The 19,921-nt window shown below is 30.2% G+C and overlaps 1 protein-coding gene across 2 annotated transcripts; it reads right to left on the bottom strand.

Annotated features, from left to right (window-relative positions):
• Positions 1-2,084: 2,084 nt before the first annotated feature.
• LOC132917877 (uncharacterized) lies at positions 2,085-19,683 on the bottom strand. Of its 2 annotated transcripts, XM_060978852.1 has the most exons (6): positions 19,371-19,683; positions 8,538-9,191; positions 7,844-7,963; positions 7,278-7,384; positions 5,704-5,961; positions 2,085-3,677 (listed from the first exon to the last, which is right to left on the bottom strand). In XM_060978852.1, exons 1-6 carry the CDS (start codon positions 19,471-19,473, stop codon positions 3,045-3,047), a joined length of 1,875 nt encoding a protein of 624 aa, XP_060834835.1. In that variant the 5' UTR covers positions 19,474-19,683; the 3' UTR covers positions 2,085-3,044. The 2 variants fall into 2 exon arrangements, with proteins under 2 accessions (XP_060834835.1, XP_060834841.1); XM_060978858.1 differs by lacking the exon at positions 7,844-7,963.
• Between the last annotated feature and the right edge of the window lie 238 nt (positions 19,684-19,921).

Genomic DNA, 19,921 nt, shown 5'->3' on the forward strand with positions numbered 1-19,921 from the left:
CATGAGCCCCTCAGGGTTTAACCTTTAAAAACGTCTTTGAATAATTCCAACGAATAAACTCAGATCGAATAGTATAGGAACGACTTTCCACAGTACTTAATACTTATATTATTTCGTTCCTATACGTTTGTTATAATATTATTACAAAGAAAAACAGCCTACCCGATCACATTGTATATATGAAATACAAATAAAAAATAATAAATGATCAAAGTTCAGCGTGAGTTTTGAGCGGATATAATAATACACGGTTTGAACCAGTGCACTTAAGCCACGACTGCCGTAAGGTATACTTCCTTTATCCTTAATAATATTACAGTTGTATAATACTGACTTATTTAAACTTATAATTACGATATTTTTTTTCTTCAAACATAATATTATCACACAACGGTACCTATACCTTATTTTTACTGCGTTATAGTTAACGTGATTATTATTTTAACATAAAACTTTCGTTATGATTCCATAAAACATAGGTTAGGTTAGGTACCAATATACCTGGTCTGATATTTTCTAAAATACAGTACACTTGTGGTATAATGAATTCCAAAATTTCCGAAAAAAATATTGAGAGTACGTTACATCGATATTTCTATTATATCACAATACTTTCAAGTAAAAACAATTTCATTCGTTAGACCGAGATTTTCGATAAACTGCGAGGTAAGTGTAATGTTATTTTCGAGAATTTATATATGTGTAGTAAAAGGTTGATCATTATTTCGTAATAGAGTCTATTATTAGGTGTACTTGTAATTATCATGTATTGCGTATATTTGCATATTAGAATAATATACTAATTGCAGTAAATAAAAAAAAAACAAATGTGTATTTTAACGTTAATTTTATAGTTGCGGTAAGCATATGAGTCAATATTTAGTTATTATTGCTTCATATTAAAAAAAAATACATCATCTGGTTAAAAGAAAAAAATATAATTCGTAATATTTTGTCATGTTAATAAATACTATACGATGGTCTTTGTGCGATGCATAATACAATATAATATACAATAGATTTAGAGTTACATATTTGCTCATCACTCATATATTATAATATGATATTGGAAACACTAATATTGACTGGTGTAAACGAAGGTATAGTAAATAATTAAGAAATTATCATTACGCGTTGGCAAAATAGTATGAATTTCATAAACACTTTTTTTTTGTAATGTGTTGCTTATACTAAATTCCATGTTATTTTAAATAATCATAGTTACTCCACTAATTTTAATAGATTTAAAATGAATTATATTAACTCACATAATATTATATTAGTGACCAGCGTGAAGCAGTGGCGTATTTATGGGGGAATATTGGAGATAGATCATATCCCCTCCCTTACATTTTCTTTTTTAAGACCAAGTTTAAACATTACAGTTGTTACTTATAGATTTGTTATCCTGTGCAGGGGCGTATGTAAAAGAGACATTCGGCATTTGGGCAATAGGGAAAGTTTTGACTTTTTACATTAAATAACAGAAATTCTCAAATTACGACGAAATTCTATTCTTTAACCAAAAATTAAATAGCAATACCAACTGTCGATTATATATGATTTATTAATTTACTAAACAGCAAATAACAGTCCAATGTCGATTAATTTAATGCGTCCACACAACGATCTGATCCAACATTTACAACTTATCTCATACATCAATATACATAATGCTCTAAACAATATTAAATTGATTTGATTTTAATTTTTGTATTTTTCAAAAATGTTTCCTTAATCCTATATCAAAGGTTATTATATTATCATAATATACTAACAGACAACAGTATTATTCTTGAAATATATTATTTTGATTTAGATATAAATTAATGTAAAAATACCTAATTATAATTTAATTTCCATTTATGAGTCCAAACGGCAATCATCTAAAAAGAAAAAAAAACAGAGGTAGCGTAATAATATTGTAATTTATAACTACGAAAATGACATGAATAAATTTAAAATTGGACGTTACAATATAATTTATAATTATTACGTAATATATAAAAATCAAAGTCTTTTAGTAAGACTTAATACAAAAATAGTATACAAATAAGGACAAATAAAAACAATGTATAATAAAATAATATTTTATAACTTTGGTATATTTACGGTTCATTATAGAAACATAATATTATGCATATTAAGAATACAATTATTAATAATTATAGAATAATTAATAATACGTATTAAAATGAACGCCAAACATTGACTGAATGTCGTTTGAACATAACAATATTATACTTATCGAAACGTCTAGCAGTAAATGGCGTCTATATTGAGAACAATATAGTCTAAAATTATTTATTTTTAATATTATAATATTTATAGGTATATTTTCGTTTTTTGAAATTCCACGAGGAACAAATTTCTGTTTACACGTGAAAATAATATATTCATGAATTAAATGTGAGTATTGCGAGAGCGATGAGATTATTAATTATTTATATGTTACAGGTATAATAAGCTGCCAGTACACAGATAATATTATAAATAAGAGACAGAGAGAATGAGAGAGAGAGAAAGAGAGAGAGAGAGAGAGCGCAACCGCAACAACGCTAGACGGAGCGTTTCTATAGCCGGTGGACACGTAAAAAACATAATAATATTTATATTTTATAAGTACTTATAATAAAGGATAATATATTATATATATATATATATATATATATATATAAATATATGTGTGTGTGTGTGTGTGTGTGTATAAAAATATATACAAAAAAAAATTTAAAACAATATTCATAATAAATAATAACTGATATTAATCGAAGCAAAATGACGACGACTTCGCATTTCCTTAGGTAATACATATCATATGACGAGGACGTCTACACGTAATATTATGCTATATAGGGACCGTGTAAAATATTTCAAATGTATTAACGATAAAACGGTTCGATACAGTGGGCCGTTGTAGACTAATTTATATAGTACGTATGCACAATTCGATAAAATAAATTATTATTTTAGGCATCCTAACTCATTAAGTAAGTACCTAGTCGTAACACGTCGACCGCGGTTCAGATTGGACGCCTTCGTAGTTAGTACTTACGACCAGGAAAATTGTCATGACCGCGACGACCGTTGTCGTTGATGATTTTGTTGCTGTTGTAGTGATGGTACTGGCCGCTGGGTTGCGGTTTGCCGTTCACGTCCACGAACTCCACGTCGGGCGGTAACACCACACCGCCGGACGATTGTTGTTGAGCAGCGGCGATTTCGTTGACCAGAGTATCGCCGTGCAAGCTGATGGGTGCTTGAGTCGGACGAGTTTCTTGGTCTGGGCGTGGATGGGACGGACGAGATCCTTGATTCTGGGCCGGATGAGATCCTTGATTCTGGGCCGGGTAAAATCCTTGATTCTGGGCCGGATGAGATCCTTGATTCTGGGCCGGGTAAAATCCTTGATTCTGAGCCGGATAAAATCCTTGATTATGAGCCGGGTAAAATCCTTGATTCTGGGCCGGGTAAAATCCTTGGTTCGGAGCCGGGTAAAAGCCTTGATTGGGTCCCGGGTAAAATGCTTGGTTCGGTATCGGATACGATCCGTGGTACTGTTTCTGCTGCAAAAGGCCGGCCGGTGGTTGACGCTGCCCGTACAGTGGAGCGTATGGCGCGTAGTAACTAGCCGCGGCCGTCTGGAAGTGATCGTCCAGTGAGACGGGCCCGGGTGCCTGTGAGAAAAAAAATACTGAGTGTGATCATCGTTTTTTATCATACTACGTAACGTGATCTGTTCGTACGGCAAAAGTACATGAGAAATATATACGACTACTTAAAATTATTAGATATATACTATAATGTTACGATTGTTAATTCGATTATATAATATTATTATGTATTAATGTGTAAATCTGTGTGTTATTGTAATTAATATAATACAGCATGACTGTTGAATAAAACAATATTGGTATAATCATTCATAAAATACATTTGATAATATTTTATAGTTATTATATCCGCACATTATTATTACAATTTGTTTACATAATACAATTTTTTAAGTATATTATCATTATCGATTGAAAATAAATATAAATTTATGACTATAATATCTATTATTATTATTATTGTATACTATTGAAAGTGATTTTATAAACCAAAGAATGAGTATTTTTGAACTCCATGTTTATGACTATATATATACCGTTTGGAGTCCATCATTTTTATTTATAGTAATATATTGGTTTCGAAGCCCTTGATGCATGTAATATACAGCGGTCATCACGCTAATTCGGTTCCGAAAAGCGGATAGGCAAAATTGCATAAAGGCATAAGCCACGTGCGATCGGTTCAACGTTCAAAAGATAGATAAAAAACGGATACATACCTGTGTGTTCGACAGCTATTCCGATCGATGGACCAGGAGCCGCAGCTCAAAACCAACCGTTACTATTTACAATTGTTTTACTCATCAGTAACTTCGCGGGATGCGTTTGTTTTGCATTTTCTCTTTTCCGAACACTTGTTTCCCCACGACGTAGAGTTTCACCTGGATTTTTCGTACCCGGCAGGTTTGATCGCGCAATACAATAATATTGTAATAAATAATATACACGTGCATGATTTAAATCGTACCGTACAACGACGTTACTAAAAATCCGCGATTAAGCTGTTTGACCATAATAATATATTGATCTGAAGCGTTAAGAAAATTTCAAAATTCGTTTTTGCGAAATTGCTTGTATATAAAATATGCACAGTAGGTACACCGCCGCAAAAAGCAAAAAATAAAAAAATCTGCCACAATCATAATGTTATTTTTTTATTATGATAATATATGGAAAATAAGATAATAACAATAATTAGATAAATATAAAATTGCAATCACCGATTCGACTATTTACGACTAAGTATAATACATTTTACGATTTGAACCGATCAAAATAAAAGCAGCAAATTATTATATACACACGCTGAATTGTTTTTATAAATTTAACAACACTTTGAAACGACGTGAAAAATAAAAACTCAAGTCGTTCAAGGTGGTAAATCCTAAAATGTTTTATTCGCACAAGTCAAAATAAATATAATAAAATGTTTTCTAATAATAAGCTATACTTTAAAAAAAAATACAAAACTAATTTTTCTTTGTAAAAATAATCGTTAAATAGACTATAACAGGTATCGTGAGACTTTTGATAAAATTATAATACATCGTATTACAAAAAAAATAATGATTAAAACAATATAACACTATTTGAGAATATTATGGCAAATAATTTATTTCAATCAACCGTTTTTAATATAAAATATATATAAAGGTAATATTATACAGGTATAATAATATATTTTGATTTTAAGGTTTTGGTTACATTTTGATTTTTATAATACCTAATTATTAAATATAACTAGTAAAATAAAAATATTCAGCTATTCCAACGTCAATGATGTTGTTAATAATAACAATATCTCATTAATAACCACACAAATATATGTTTACGATCGAATACCGGGTAAAAGATTTTTAATATCAATATTGTTAATAATACTTTATATTAAATTTTTTTTTTTGATAAAAATATTCAAACAATATATTATATTAGGGTTGTTAATGATGTTTGGGAATATAACTTACACAAGCGTTAGGTATATTAATTCAATCCATCGTTGTGACGAATTGGTCTTTAGGTTATTAAAATACTATAATAGCTGATATTAATATGTTTACAATAAGCCGCTGCTATCTCGTTATTCTACCTTTTTAATAAAGTTCTTCCGGTCGTCGTTAACGTTAGCTTCCATTGATACGGACGGGTTGGGTTTGATTTCGTTCGTTTCAACTTTCTCTGTCTCCAAATCATCATTAGATATCGATATCAGTTTTTCATTTGAAATTTTTTTGTTCATCCCTTCGGGCAGCACCTGAATTTCTTTGAAATGGTAGAAACTCTTGTGATTTCCGTCTCCGTTGGTGACCGTCGTTTCGTTTATTTGAACTCTGTGTCCGTCAATGATCTATACGTACATACATAACAACAAACGAAATGGTCATAATTAATTCACGAGCGCACAAGTCCACAATACATAATATTAAGTTTGAAAAGCAATGTTTAAAGGTAAATAGCATTTATTTCAGATAATTATACCCACTCAAAAATGATACAAATGGACAAGTTTTGCCGAGTTTTACTACTAAGCTTTAGAAGTTTTGTCAGCAGATTCGAAATTGTAATGAATTCCATCCCAACGCAAATAATATACAAAAATGCAAAATACATGATGATTGATTTTACGTTATTAAGTAATAAATAAATAAATATGTTATAAATAACAATATGTTAATACATTTATGGATTTCAAGTAATAAAACAAAATATGCATGCAACATTTTTGTATGGGTATTTCAATATTATAAAATGTTAGACACGTCTAAGATGGAATACGTGTTTGGGTAACTCGCAGTAGATAAAATATACACTGAGTATGTGTAATGTTTATTATAATATTATTTTATAGTCAACCGTACAAAAAAAAAAAAAAAAATTGGTCGTTAGCATCGTCAAAACCTGTAGTACTTCACTAACTATAATAAGGACAACGCGCGTTGACATTTATAATTCAGCTCTATAATTTAATACAGAGAATATAAAGCGTTAGATATGCGCATAAAACATAACTGATTTACTATAGAAATGAACATCACGTAAAGACTTGTAAATGCAGAAACGTGTACAGAATCAAATGAGAATTAGCAGTAAAAATAAATTTTTTTTTAAACTACTCTTTTTTTTATTCGCAACATATTATTTAATAACAATTTTATACTTTGGTTTTAAAGTCTTTTAAATAATTTATACATGTTCCAGAATTATTATTTATGTGGTTATACAATTTCAAAATCGATATCATAAGATTCAATTTAACCTATAATCTACGTAATATGGATATTATGAATAATGAGTGTTATGAGTTATGACTGATCAATCAAAATAGAATATATAATATACAGAAGAATGTACAAATATTAAGCCACGAGTCGTAAATTATAAAATAATCCTCAAGAGATACCTACGAATAATCTATTTTAAGTTTGAATCAAATTTAATACAAAATCATAATAATTATTAATGTTTTTTCCAACGTCACAATAACTTCAAAACTGTTCGCTAACCTTGTTTTTTTTTTATAGTTATTATTTATATTAGATTAGTAAATTTGGTAAATTAGTGCTGATGGCCTTTCTATTACTTACATTCAGTTTTCGAATGATCTATATACGAATACAAATTATTTAATTAAAAATTATTTGTAAAGTGCATTGTCTCTCTTACCTCAGTCTTGGACGTAGTCTTCGTCACGGGCTTAGCTGATCCTTCCTGAGCGTCACCAAAGTTCTCCATTGGTGGCATGCCCATTTTGTCAAAAGATGCCAACATGTCTAAAATTGAAATATTAAAAACACGAACTTAAAATAATGTATCAAAAATCACTTAAATTACTATTATTAATTTATTAGTATTTAGTATAGACTAGTTATATTAATGAAAATATGTTATACGCATTTATAATAGTAAATAAAAGTTACAAATATAACAAGTTAATGTTTATTTATAATATGATTTTCTCATCGATAGTCATTTTCTCACTAAATTTCTGATTTTTTTTCCATACTTAACATTATTTAAAGTATCACACTAATTTTTAAAAACAAAATATATTATTAATATATTTTTTTTTTTACATATAATGTTGTGTTTTAATGTCTGACGATAATTATTAAAATATTCTATATTAAAAAGCATATTATAATAAATTTACTGACGCCAACTATTGAGTATTTTCTGATGTGACTCTGTGTACCTATATATTATAATGAAATACGTCATGCGACATTTACCTGACGGCTCATGATGCCGAAAAGCGTTAAGCATGATGTTCATTAGCAACGGAATGGGTGGCATTGCGGTTGTATTAAGTCGGACGTTTCTTTTTGGTTTTAAAATTACGACTTGAGGCGCTGTGAACGAAGCGGTTAATATAGGTTAGTATTTGTTAAGCGAATTATTAAATGGTTACGGGAAGTGGTGTTAACAATGTGGCGATATTAAACCGCCTTTTATAATATAATGTTGATGTTTTTCCCATGTTAACAATGCATTGTTATTATTATTATGTATCGTCAATATAGGCGCCAAGTACTCGGTGAGGAGGGTTCGGGGGATACAAAAGGCGAGAATATGATGGGTTATGATTTAAATGCACAACTTAAATATCGAATGTTTGTACAATGTTTTCGAATTTTGAATCGATAGAATAGAAATAGAATATATATACACAGGTATACATTTTTTATGTTTTTCTGGAAAATTGGTTCAATAAATTAATATTATTATATTTAGGTATCTACTATGTTTACACAACTTAGCGCCTATAGTGATGATAATTTATTATAAAATATACATGCACACGATACATATTATATGTCATAATATTTTGAGATTATTATAATAGTGTTATCGTGATTTTTAAAATGATTTTATATTAAATCACGGTTAGATGACATACAAATACGAATTACTGGCGAAACGTACTTCTAAACTCATTGGTGTATGCTTCAACCATCTGGTTGAACGGTTGGGTATTCATGGGGTTTGCGAATGGATCGATGGGAGCACCGAACGGTATCGGTTGGTTTCTGAACGGTTTATCATTGTTGGAACCGTAAGGATGGAATGGTTGGAAGGGCTGGAAAGACTGGAAAGGCTGGAAAGGCTGTATAAGTTCCAAAAAGAACGGAATGCTAGGTCCTATTTTCACAGTCTGCACGCCACCCGTGTAGTACGGTTTGGGTGGTTGACCGTTAACAGGGACTGATGGACTAGGTTTGGTGTCAGCACTGGAAGGGACCATTCCGGCGACGGGGCTGGGAGAGTTGGTTTCGGCAACGGGGCTAGGCGAGTTTGTTCCTGTGATGCCTTCCGTTTGTACAGCAGTGGTTATCGTCGAAACGTCGGAATCAGACTTGACGTTAGAAACTTCGGGTAAGCCCGAGTCGATTCCAATCACTGGAATTTCTGATCCAACTGTAACTTCTTCCGTTTGACTGGATTGCTGCACATTCGGAGACGATTCGATGCCGTCCGTTTCCAGAACTGACGCGTCCGTTCCCTGCGTCTGCTGTTCAGGCTCATGCTTCTGGACTTCCGCCGACGGGACTTCAGTGTCAAGGTTTTCTTTCAGATTCGCTGCAAATTAAATCAAAATATTATCAATTAATGACCAATTGATTTAATTATACGTTTATTATATCGTATAGTTTCGTTTAAAATTAGATTGATCTTTATTATTATGTTATACGTTTTAATCATCACTATATACGTACGAATAGTGCGCACCGAAAAAGTAAGTATGTAGGTCGTAAAGCTAACATTAGTATTATATATTATAGATCTACATCATAGAAGGTATTTCTATAGGGTTACTCGGTAATCGACGAAAATCCACTTTCGAATATATTTTGACGCAACCACAACACACTAAACGAAACCAATCATATAAACTGTAAACATAAACCTATTATTATTAAAAATTGAATCTACTGAACAATATAATGTAATATAAGATTAAAAAAACAAATTCTTCATCAAAACTATACCATACCTATATGGTTTTTATATTAATTTTTGATTTTAAAATTTTACGCAGCGTTATTTGCATAATAATTAATTTGTTAATCACACGATACTCGCCCAACGTTTAGGTGGTACCTATTCTCTGTAATGCTTAAAATAGTTGTGTACAATGCATTGGGCTTGGATCCGACACTAGGTATATGGTTTAAAAACGCAAAATGTCATCTCTTTGGCAATAAACGTTATTCAAATTGAACACGCGGTATGAACGTCAAGAGTGCCGTGTCGTGTTGAATACCAATAAGTATTATTATCATCAGCTCCAGACGAACGCGTACGACATAGTAAAACTTTAATCACAAAACGTATAATTAATCTGTAAACCGCCACTGCTGTATTCCGAGCTATGTTGATCATAAAAATTGCACACACCTAGTAAAATCTGTTATTTAAATCAGTATAATATTTAAATTATATTATATTATACGAGTTTAAGTGAATAAGTTGGTACTTGGAGTATGGATTTAAGAGATCAGCAGTTATAGCACCCAATTATTATTTTAATAACCTCTCAACTTCTGGAAAATGTTTATTTATAATATAGATTATATCAAACTAACCACAGCTATTATCTATACAAATGTAAATATTGTAATAATATATACACAATACATATTTTATAAATAAGTGTAAACAACTATGAACACGTAGTTCATTTTCTACAAAATTATACTGAATAAAAATGTATCATAATCAGAAAATAATATGGACATGTGATGTCCAAATTTTGAAACTAGGTATAAAAAAAAATTGCTCGTCCTCTATACATTTGTGTAATTAATTAATTTCTACTTATCTTTACGTGTCAATATTCAAATTTGTATAATATGTATAAATTATACATATTAATATATTAACATTTTATGTATAAAGTGTTATCAAATTTAAACTACAAATAATCTCACTGATTAGGTACTTTATTGTTGTACTCTAGAGATTGTATATATCTTAAAAAATATATATTTTTCATATTTTATAATAATGGCTCGAGTAATACGCAAGACTTAATATCGCATATGCTTCTTTTACATAAAACTATAATAATGATAAACTATAATGATCAATGTATATTATTCTTAGTGCATCAAGTTTAATAATTGTAATTGTTCAAATTTTGATTTAAATACGTATAAATATATATATATATAAGATTTACAACAAAAGTAAAAAATCGTAGTTCTCGTTTGAAAACGCGATCTAAAAAGCCTAAATAGTATAAAATATTTAAATATTTTAAATAGTTGAAAAAATAATCATAAGTTTAAAGATTATTCTTAATAGAATATATATTAATAAAGAACAAATAATGAGGGGGATTCCGTACTTGGTAAAACATTTTGCATGTATATTGGCAATTGTTTTTCATTTCAATTAAAAAAAAAAACTAAAAAACATGCAACGATCATTGCGTATTAATGAATCGAATAATACTACATAATATCAATATTAAAATAATGTCAATAATCTCTTACACACCTGTTCGTCTATTTCGTCTATCTCAATCGAAATACCATGATATCACTTTTTCGTATACCTCTCATTTCGTCACGATTCATCTCAATAAAACATGATACAATAGTTTACATACTATGGTTCACTATTATTATGGTGTAAAGTACTATTATTTTAATTTATATTTATTGAAAACCATGATATTATTAAAAAAAAATACCCTAATGTTCCGGTACCATGTTAAGATTGTTGAACTTTATTAGTCATGAAATTGTTACAACTTCACAAAATATTATTCTTATGTTTTCCTGTTAGGTACTTAATCATCATACTATAATTTTGTAATAATAAAAATTAAATAATTTTGTTTTAATTCGCATGTGTATATACGTATTACTACTATGAATTATTGGTGGGGTAAAGAAACGTTATTAATATTTTATTTTACAATGCATTATAATTAGATATCATGGGACAAGTGAAGGCCAAAGAGGTTATACGATTTACGTTATACTATAATGTAAACAATACGCAGGTTCGTGTTAAAAGATCCATCAGACCATCATAATATTATTTTGTAACCTTCGAATTCACGATTAAACAATAATGTGTTATAATAATGTACATAAAAAAAAAAAGTACAGTATAATATTACAGGAAAAGATATTTTGAACTTTTTCATTGTAATTTTTCATCACGTTAAAAACATTATAAAACAATTTATTAAAAAGTCTGATCATTCAAATTTGTAGTATAAACAGTATTATGATGAAATTTATTATAAACATTACGTACATGCTAATGTTACAAGGAAAAAACCGAACAGCCCATAATTTACTCTCAGTTTCAAAATTAACAAAAAATACTTTTAATATTAGATTTATAATTTATGATCATTTATCATAATAGACATAGATATATTTAATTGATTTTTTAAAAAAATCATAACAAAGTAACATAGCATTATCACTTCAACTAGGAAGAAACTATATATTTCAACCAATTAAAGTAATAATAAATACTTAATTTGGGGTTTTGGGGAACACACGGGTCATATAGGTACTTTCAAGCTATTTATTATAACTATACCTACATTATACTAATAGTAATTTAATTATTTTACCAGTTGTTGTAAAATAATCGTTCTTGTCACAGTGACTTTGCAAACGTTTTAACAGCCGGTGCGCATACCACAACTCACAGGGCAACACCAAAAATATACATAAGAAATGAAAAGAATTGTTTATATAAATTATGCATTTATGCAATTTAAAATATATACTGCTATAACGAATATATATAATAAAAATTTAATTAAAAAAACAGTGAAGATGACTATGATTGAAAATAAACATCTTTATAGTGATTTTCAGCTAACGATTTTTATTGATTTACAGGACATAAAACAAAATTAAAGCTCTCAGTGATGCATATTATACTAAAAAATCGCGTATATCTACCTGGAGAATACACGAAAAAGGAATATTAGTGTACACAAATCTTATACTATTGTAATTTTGGAATAAGAAATTAGTTTTGGCTGCTGTCATATTATGTAATATGTAAAATATACTAACTATACATAATATAAACGATTAAAATTATAGGACCCACATGAAGTATAGATTATTGTTTTAAAATAATATCGAATAACAGATTTTTTTTCAGTGAATTTGTAAAACTATAATAATTATTATTTTTAAGATTTTGCTACCTGGTGCATATACAATATACTCATACTCTACCAGCGAATTCATATTATACCGACCTAACCCTTCGTTAGCTGGCCTCCAATGACGATGATTGTATAATAATTTATCATTGTAGTTAATTCGTAGACGACACATCAATATAATATTACCTTTGCGGAAATTACCAGTTCTCTCTAATGATGATGCGTCCACGTCAATATACGACCAATTTATATTTCAACAACGTCGGTAGATAATGAGTTTATATTATAATCGAGTCGAGTTCCGACTATTCCAAGATTATTATACATATAAGCATCGTCCATCCAAACAATAATATCCACTAATCCACAACAATTGAATCTGATTTAAGTGCACTATTAAAATCTGAATATGTTCCGGTTAAATTTAGGTACATATTATAATATATGCCAAGTTTAACGTAACAATCTGTAAACCTCTAACCTACCGCTAAAGCCTAAAGGCTATATATAATATTATACAGTCGGTGATGAGATAAAAATTGCATATACGATTTAGGTACTAACGCATGACGCAAATTAATCGTTTTATCTTTAGGGGTTTTATACACTGCACGGGTGTGTCAGCTGTGCATCGCATGTATTGTGTCGTATTTAGTTAAAATATTTTTATTAATATTATTCCATAAAAGATAAGCCACGTGTGTTTACGAAAAACTAATAATAACAACTGCAGTAGTATGTATAATATGATAATATTTATCTTAACATTTTATACCAAAAATAATCTTGATATTTATTGAAATCATTAAATCTTCAAGAAAAAGCACAGCTAAATATATGATGATTTTGGTATAGATCGCAAAAGTCCCGATTTAAATAATGAAAAATAATGTATGGATGATTGTTATAGATATTAACACTACTTTGTAATATATTGTTATATAATAATATGTTATATAATATAATGTTATATATTAAGCATTGTTGTTTGTTGAGTAAAAGTACACCTGAAAACTGTTTAAATACCATATTTTATGATTTCTATTCTTCATATGTTCAAACTGTTTAAAGTAATAAGCGCGATGACACATAATTATACATAAACCGTATAAAGTTTACTTCACGTAAGAGCCGTCAAAAGATTTACAAATCCGAAAAATGTAAATGTAAATTAAACTAGAAATGTTTTCCAAACATTTATAAATATACTTTTTAACACGTCAAAATGTCAAATTATTACTCATATTAAAATACCAAACATAAACGTGTCAACCTGCCGTGTGAAGTAGGTAAAAGAAGTTATTACTCTCATTTAATTATGTGTATCGTATTGTGTGCAAAAAAAAACAACGGAAAATGTTCTCCAAAATATATTTGTATTTTCCAAGTAAAAATAAAATATTAATATTACTGAAGATACGTGTAACGTGTTTTATATAATATAACTGCTGTACCTAAATGGCTTATCCATGAGCATTTATATAACACAGCCATTCCATTTGGCCAATAATTTATAGTATTCAATTGAATGATAATGACAATAATAATGATGTAAATAACAATAATATATAAACCCTAGAGTTGGAATGCCGTATGTTAGGGCGATTTGTGGACTTAAAGCTTTACAACTACATCTACATTTGTACACATAGCCACATAGGGGGGGGAGGACTTAGTACCTCAACATTTTTGTTAAAACATCTTTATTCAAAATTTATTACGAAGAATATATCATTTTTATAAAACATTATAGGGCTTTAAACCTATTAAATAAATTTGGGCTATCTGTGCCTATGTATAGTATCTTTATACATAATTAAATCTGTACGATATTTGCGATATGATTTCTATCAAGGAAAAAGACACATATTATAATAATAATATGATATTATATTATTAATGCAACTGTAAAACAATTTAATTTAGAAAACTATGACGCCATAGTGGTGATAAATTATTAACTGGACCAACGTCAAACATTAACGAGGATTCACAATTGGACCTAAATATTATACTGAATACTTAAATTTTTCCACGATTTTTAAGGTGACCAAAATAAACTTTTCACATTAATAACTCATAATTAATGGAACTTAACGAGTAGTTTTAAACATGAAAAAGTACACGGGAGAAATGTATTTCAACGTATTATATATTTTTTGATATTTTGATTGAATAAACGTCATTATTTTTCTTTTAATTTTCTACAATTTATAAAATATAATTGAATATAACACCACTTGTAAATGTTTAAAATAATATAATAATATTAATAGTGCGTTATTATAGTCAACATTAATTTTTGATTAAATTAAAGGTAGACAACTCGATACAGTTATCGGTCTCTATATCTGGCATTTATTTTTTTAAATTAAATTTTTGCTCGAAAGTACAATAAGGTATCAAAAAGCGTTAAAAAAAACATTATTCAGCCTATGGAATAATGATACAATATTGAGTACCACGTCGGCGTAAGAAAAAATGACTGGCACGCGTGTCGATGATCGTGTAATATATAAAAATACACCGCATGGAAAATGATAGAAGAAAATAATATTTTATTGTTTCGCACGGCGTTCTCTCATACCTATAGTCCGAATAATCATCATATTATAATATTATCTTATCGCATATTAATAATAGATACGTGCTTTTTGAGTCTTCGATATAACATGCATACCACATTGTTATACTGCCGTGCGTGCGATGCGTATTATAATATATTATTACAATATTTACATTATACACGGATCGAACGCAAGTTTATATCGTAGATATCGAAACGCCGACAGATTACGTCTCAACCGTGGTATAATAATGATCATAACCTACCACGTTTGTACACTACTGACATCCTTCACGAACCAAAGATTCCGTAACGCGCCGTGTAGCATACCGGACGTACGGTCCATTATTGTTATGACGTTATTGTAGGTACTATGTAAGTACTGTTTGTCGGACGCGAAATGTTTCTACCATTTGAATTCGCAGGAAATTTTCAATTCCGAGCGGAGCGAATAATAATATTATGACTCTAAAAACGTCAGTGTGTGACTCCGACAATCACGCGTGTTGGTATTTTTAGTTATAGAATTATGTAAACATAAACAGTTGGTATTTGTTTTGACAATAAATCTCACGGAATTATTTTGTATTTTTATTCCAAATTTTGTGCCGATATTTTCTCCTCTTCTCCGATCGGTGCTGTGATAGCGAAAGCGGTAATCGAGAGGCGACCCTTTCTCGAGTTTTTTTTCGGGGTGGTGATTGGGTGGGCGGGTAACTACAAATGCAGGTGGTAATGTAGTATTAACTAGTATTTTAGTATTTACTGCGAAATATGGTTAAAAATATAACAGTAAATGACATTAACGGGTAATTATGGTTTGGTAGGTGGAAGGGTGGAATTCAGACTTGCCTCTAAAAAATGTCAAGTCCATCACGTCACTAACTCCGACAAACTAAAATATAAATTATTACGACTATTATAATTATATAACTACTGGTTCGAAATTTGATTTTTATATATTGAAATTCGTCAAAAATCATGTTGTTGCTTTTGAATAGGAAATTTAAATGTCTGTTAAAAAAAAGGAAAAGTTTATCAAAAACACATAAATGGTCTGAAAAATGTCCTGTTAGATTATTGAACTATCACCCAATGTAGTTTAGAGGTAGTAATATAAACTTAATAGAAGTGATATATAATAGTATGTAGGTATATATTATAATAAATTTAGTAGTTACAAAATGTAATCGTGTTCAAAAACTATCTACCGAGCGGAACACACGCCCGTTTCAAGTCGCTTACAAAATATATAATATACAATATACATCATATAATCTCTTTTAATTTAGCCGTGTTTAATTTCTACCTTTCTTTCTGTATGTGTGTTCGGGCAAAATGCCATTAAATTGATTAAATCCGATGTCGCGTATTAAACAGCGCTCGACTCTCGGTTGGTAACAAACTTTATTTTTGTTATTTATTTTAGGGAACGCGGCGCGTACCTACATACCTTACTTACAAGATTATAAATTTATATCTACGCGCTCAAAAAAATCACGGTCCGCTGGTTCGATTCGTTTAAATCTTATATAAATGTAGGTATATATACGGGTAGTTTGTGTTGTCACAAGCTCGAGGTCACTCGCATTTAACAACGTATATTTGACTAGGTAGTAATACAAATTTTAACTAAAACAGTCAAACATTATAGTACTAACAGTGGCCATTTTGTGAAAAAAATATTTTTTCGTACACATTGCACGACTAAGTGTTTATATTACCCTACGAACACGTTAATTTTATGAATACGAAAAAATTAAGCGATAACAGGCAATACAAATATTGTCATACAAAAATATTTCAAACGGAGATACTATATTATACTTGACAAAAAAAAAATATCCAGGCTGTTTTCTCAACTCAATAGGTAATAGAATAATGATTACGTGTTTGATGAGCAACAATATACAATTATACTCATTAACTACTCATATTTTTATATTATTATGAATTATGATACATATATATATATAGGGAGAGAGAGGGGTATTATATTTGAAACGTTTTCTAGCTTGAAAACCACACAAACAAGTATCCGGAAAATTAATTTACGTATAAGGGTATATTATATTTTCATTGTCATCAGACAGACATTATAAACCGGACTCGTTCTGAAACAAGTCCACCGGGAAAAGGTCCAACTAATATATACACATATATTATATATATATATATATTATATTTGTAAATAGATATTATAATACAGCACGCGTGTAATATAGTAGACGATAAATCTATTATTATGTCGTATATTAATCGTAATACCTCCTACGGTCTCCGTGTTATACTAGGCATTCTTATAACGTTATAACTTATACCTACGAAACGTTAAAAGTCCCGTTAGATGAATAATTACAATAATATATTATGTTATACTCATCGTAATACCACATTATGCGTGCCGAGTGAAATTTGTTTTCATGTCGCCCGCACTGTGTATAATAATATTTAAAATATAATTATAATAGTATACTCGTCACGGCCAATGAGTGGATAATATTATACTTTATACGGTTTTAAAAAGAGGTCGTCGTAAAAGAATTCTCGCGCAGCGTGTTTTTATGAACGAAAACCGTTCCCGTTGTTAACATGTTGAGTCTGTATGCTATATAGATCCGAAAATTGATCGAGATGCAACGTAGTAAAACTCCGTACTAACTGCGTAGCGCGTACCTAATCATTAAAGGTAGTAATAATTCCAATCATTTGGTGAGCTAGGAAGAATTATCAGTTGCGTGTTTTCCCAAAATATTTTTACGATAGTTATTTTAATATTCTAATATTCGTTGTTTTATTTGTAATGACTAATGAGTTTTTACACATCTTATATATGTATTTAATTGTATACTTGAATATTATTTACGAGGATTGTTGTTTCACAAAAAGTATAATTTAACATTGTACACGATAAATTTGTTTCTAAACTAAGAACTATAAAGGGAGAGGATTATTATAGCTGACCTTTTGTCGGGACTTGTGTGCGGTTCCCAAATAGAAAACAGAGAAATTATTTGTTACTGAACTAATATAGTTTTACTTAAAAAAATAAACACTTTCAGAGAATGGAGTAATGAGGTGTATGTATTGTTTATTTCCCCACACAGTTCTGTCCTCAATAAATCCACTGCATCATATTATATAATAATACATAGATACTGTATTATGAGACGTATATTTAAAATGTTTCAATGCATAAAACATTGAAAATTGTGGTAGATATTCTGATAAGTGATGTGATAGTTTGTCGAATAAGCTCGCAAATCAACATATTATTTTCCTAAAAATAACGAGTATTTACAGAAAAAAATACACGCAGCTGAGAACCTGAGACTGCTCATAAATAATAATACTATTATTATTAAAACCTCGTCACGCACGAGCGTCTCTAATGGGAAAAAACGCCATCAAAGGTCGGCGTCCACGACGACGACGATAATACCAATAATCGATGGCATTATTTGTTTTCCTTTTCCGCGACAAACCATCAGAAATCTCGTCCTTTCAACAATGATTATGAAATATTAAAATATTGCAAGTCTAGCGGTGAGCGTTACGAAACTACATTGGCGACCTCCCGTGGTACCGGGGACGGATCTAAGTCTTGGAAGGCCGGATGCAACTACAAATATTTGAGGCCTCTTAAAAAAAAATAATTCATTAATTATATTTTTTATTTGTGTTTGATAAAAGTGAAGTTGGATTTAAAAATTAAAACATTTCAACTAAATAAGTAACTCATGGCCTTTGATTTCCTTAAATCAAGTCTTAAATAAGAGTAAAACCACGTCTATAACACAACAGCTAGTTAGAAATAAACGGTTAGGGTAAATTCTTAAAATAGGTACTTTCCTTCTTGACCATTTTTCAACGTTCTTAATAATTTATAACTTAATAAAACTAGAAAATTTAGTATACCAACGGCGCATAGAACCTCCCTCCCCCCCCCAATCCAGGGGTGGTGGCGGTAAAAATAAAAATTACACGTAAGCTGCGGACAATTTTATCGCGAAAAACATAGTGCAGACACACGACTTACCCGGCGACGTGACTTCGTCGACGACCAGTGGCAGAGCGGCGGCTGACCAGACCGCGGCCAATGCAAAGACGGCAAACGCGTAAAACATCGTTTTGGCCGACATTGTGACGTGACGTATCTTCTTCTAGTGGCGTTTCCGCGGCGGCACTGCTCCAGTCACGTTAACACGCAACACTCGCGCAGACAAGACACACACACGATCGATATAGACGTCCGAATTATTGCTGTGGATCTCTACGTGTAATATTATGCTGTTTAGAATCACACGCGGGTCGCCGTTCGAGTCACTCTGATGGGCACGGCCGCGTTCCAGATCGGCTTTATAGATATTATACATCGTATCCCCACCTGTCCTCTCCCGCCGTAGATTCCGACACGGCTACCGCCGCCGCCTTCGTCGCCACCACCACCACCACCACCACTTTTGTAAACATCATCATCACTACAGCCGTCGACGTTTGTTTTTAATAATAATAATAATTATTATTATTATTGTTGTTGTTGTTTTCGACTGCTACAACTATACGTCTACACGGTCTTTCGCGTTTGGT

Source organism: Rhopalosiphum padi, chromosome 1 (genome assembly GCF_020882245.1).
Source record: "Rhopalosiphum padi isolate XX-2018 chromosome 1, ASM2088224v1, whole genome shotgun sequence".
NCBI classification, from domain to species: Eukaryota; Metazoa; Arthropoda; class Insecta; order Hemiptera; family Aphididae; genus Rhopalosiphum; species Rhopalosiphum padi.

Excerpts from the sequence above, each read along its gene's own strand:
- LOC132917877 (XM_060978852.1), bottom strand. The coding sequence starts at position 19,473 with ATGTCGGCCAAAACGATGTTTTACGCGTTTGCCGTCTTTGCATTGGCC. Across the intron at positions 7,385-7,843 it reads TCGGCATCATGAGCCGTCAG|ACATGTTGGCATCTTTTGAC; the intron begins GTAAATGTCGCA and ends TTTCAATTTTAG. Across the intron at positions 3,678-5,703 it reads GGAAGAACTTTATTAAAAAG|GCACCCGGGCCCGTCTCACT; the intron begins GTAGAATAACGA and ends TTTTTCTCACAG.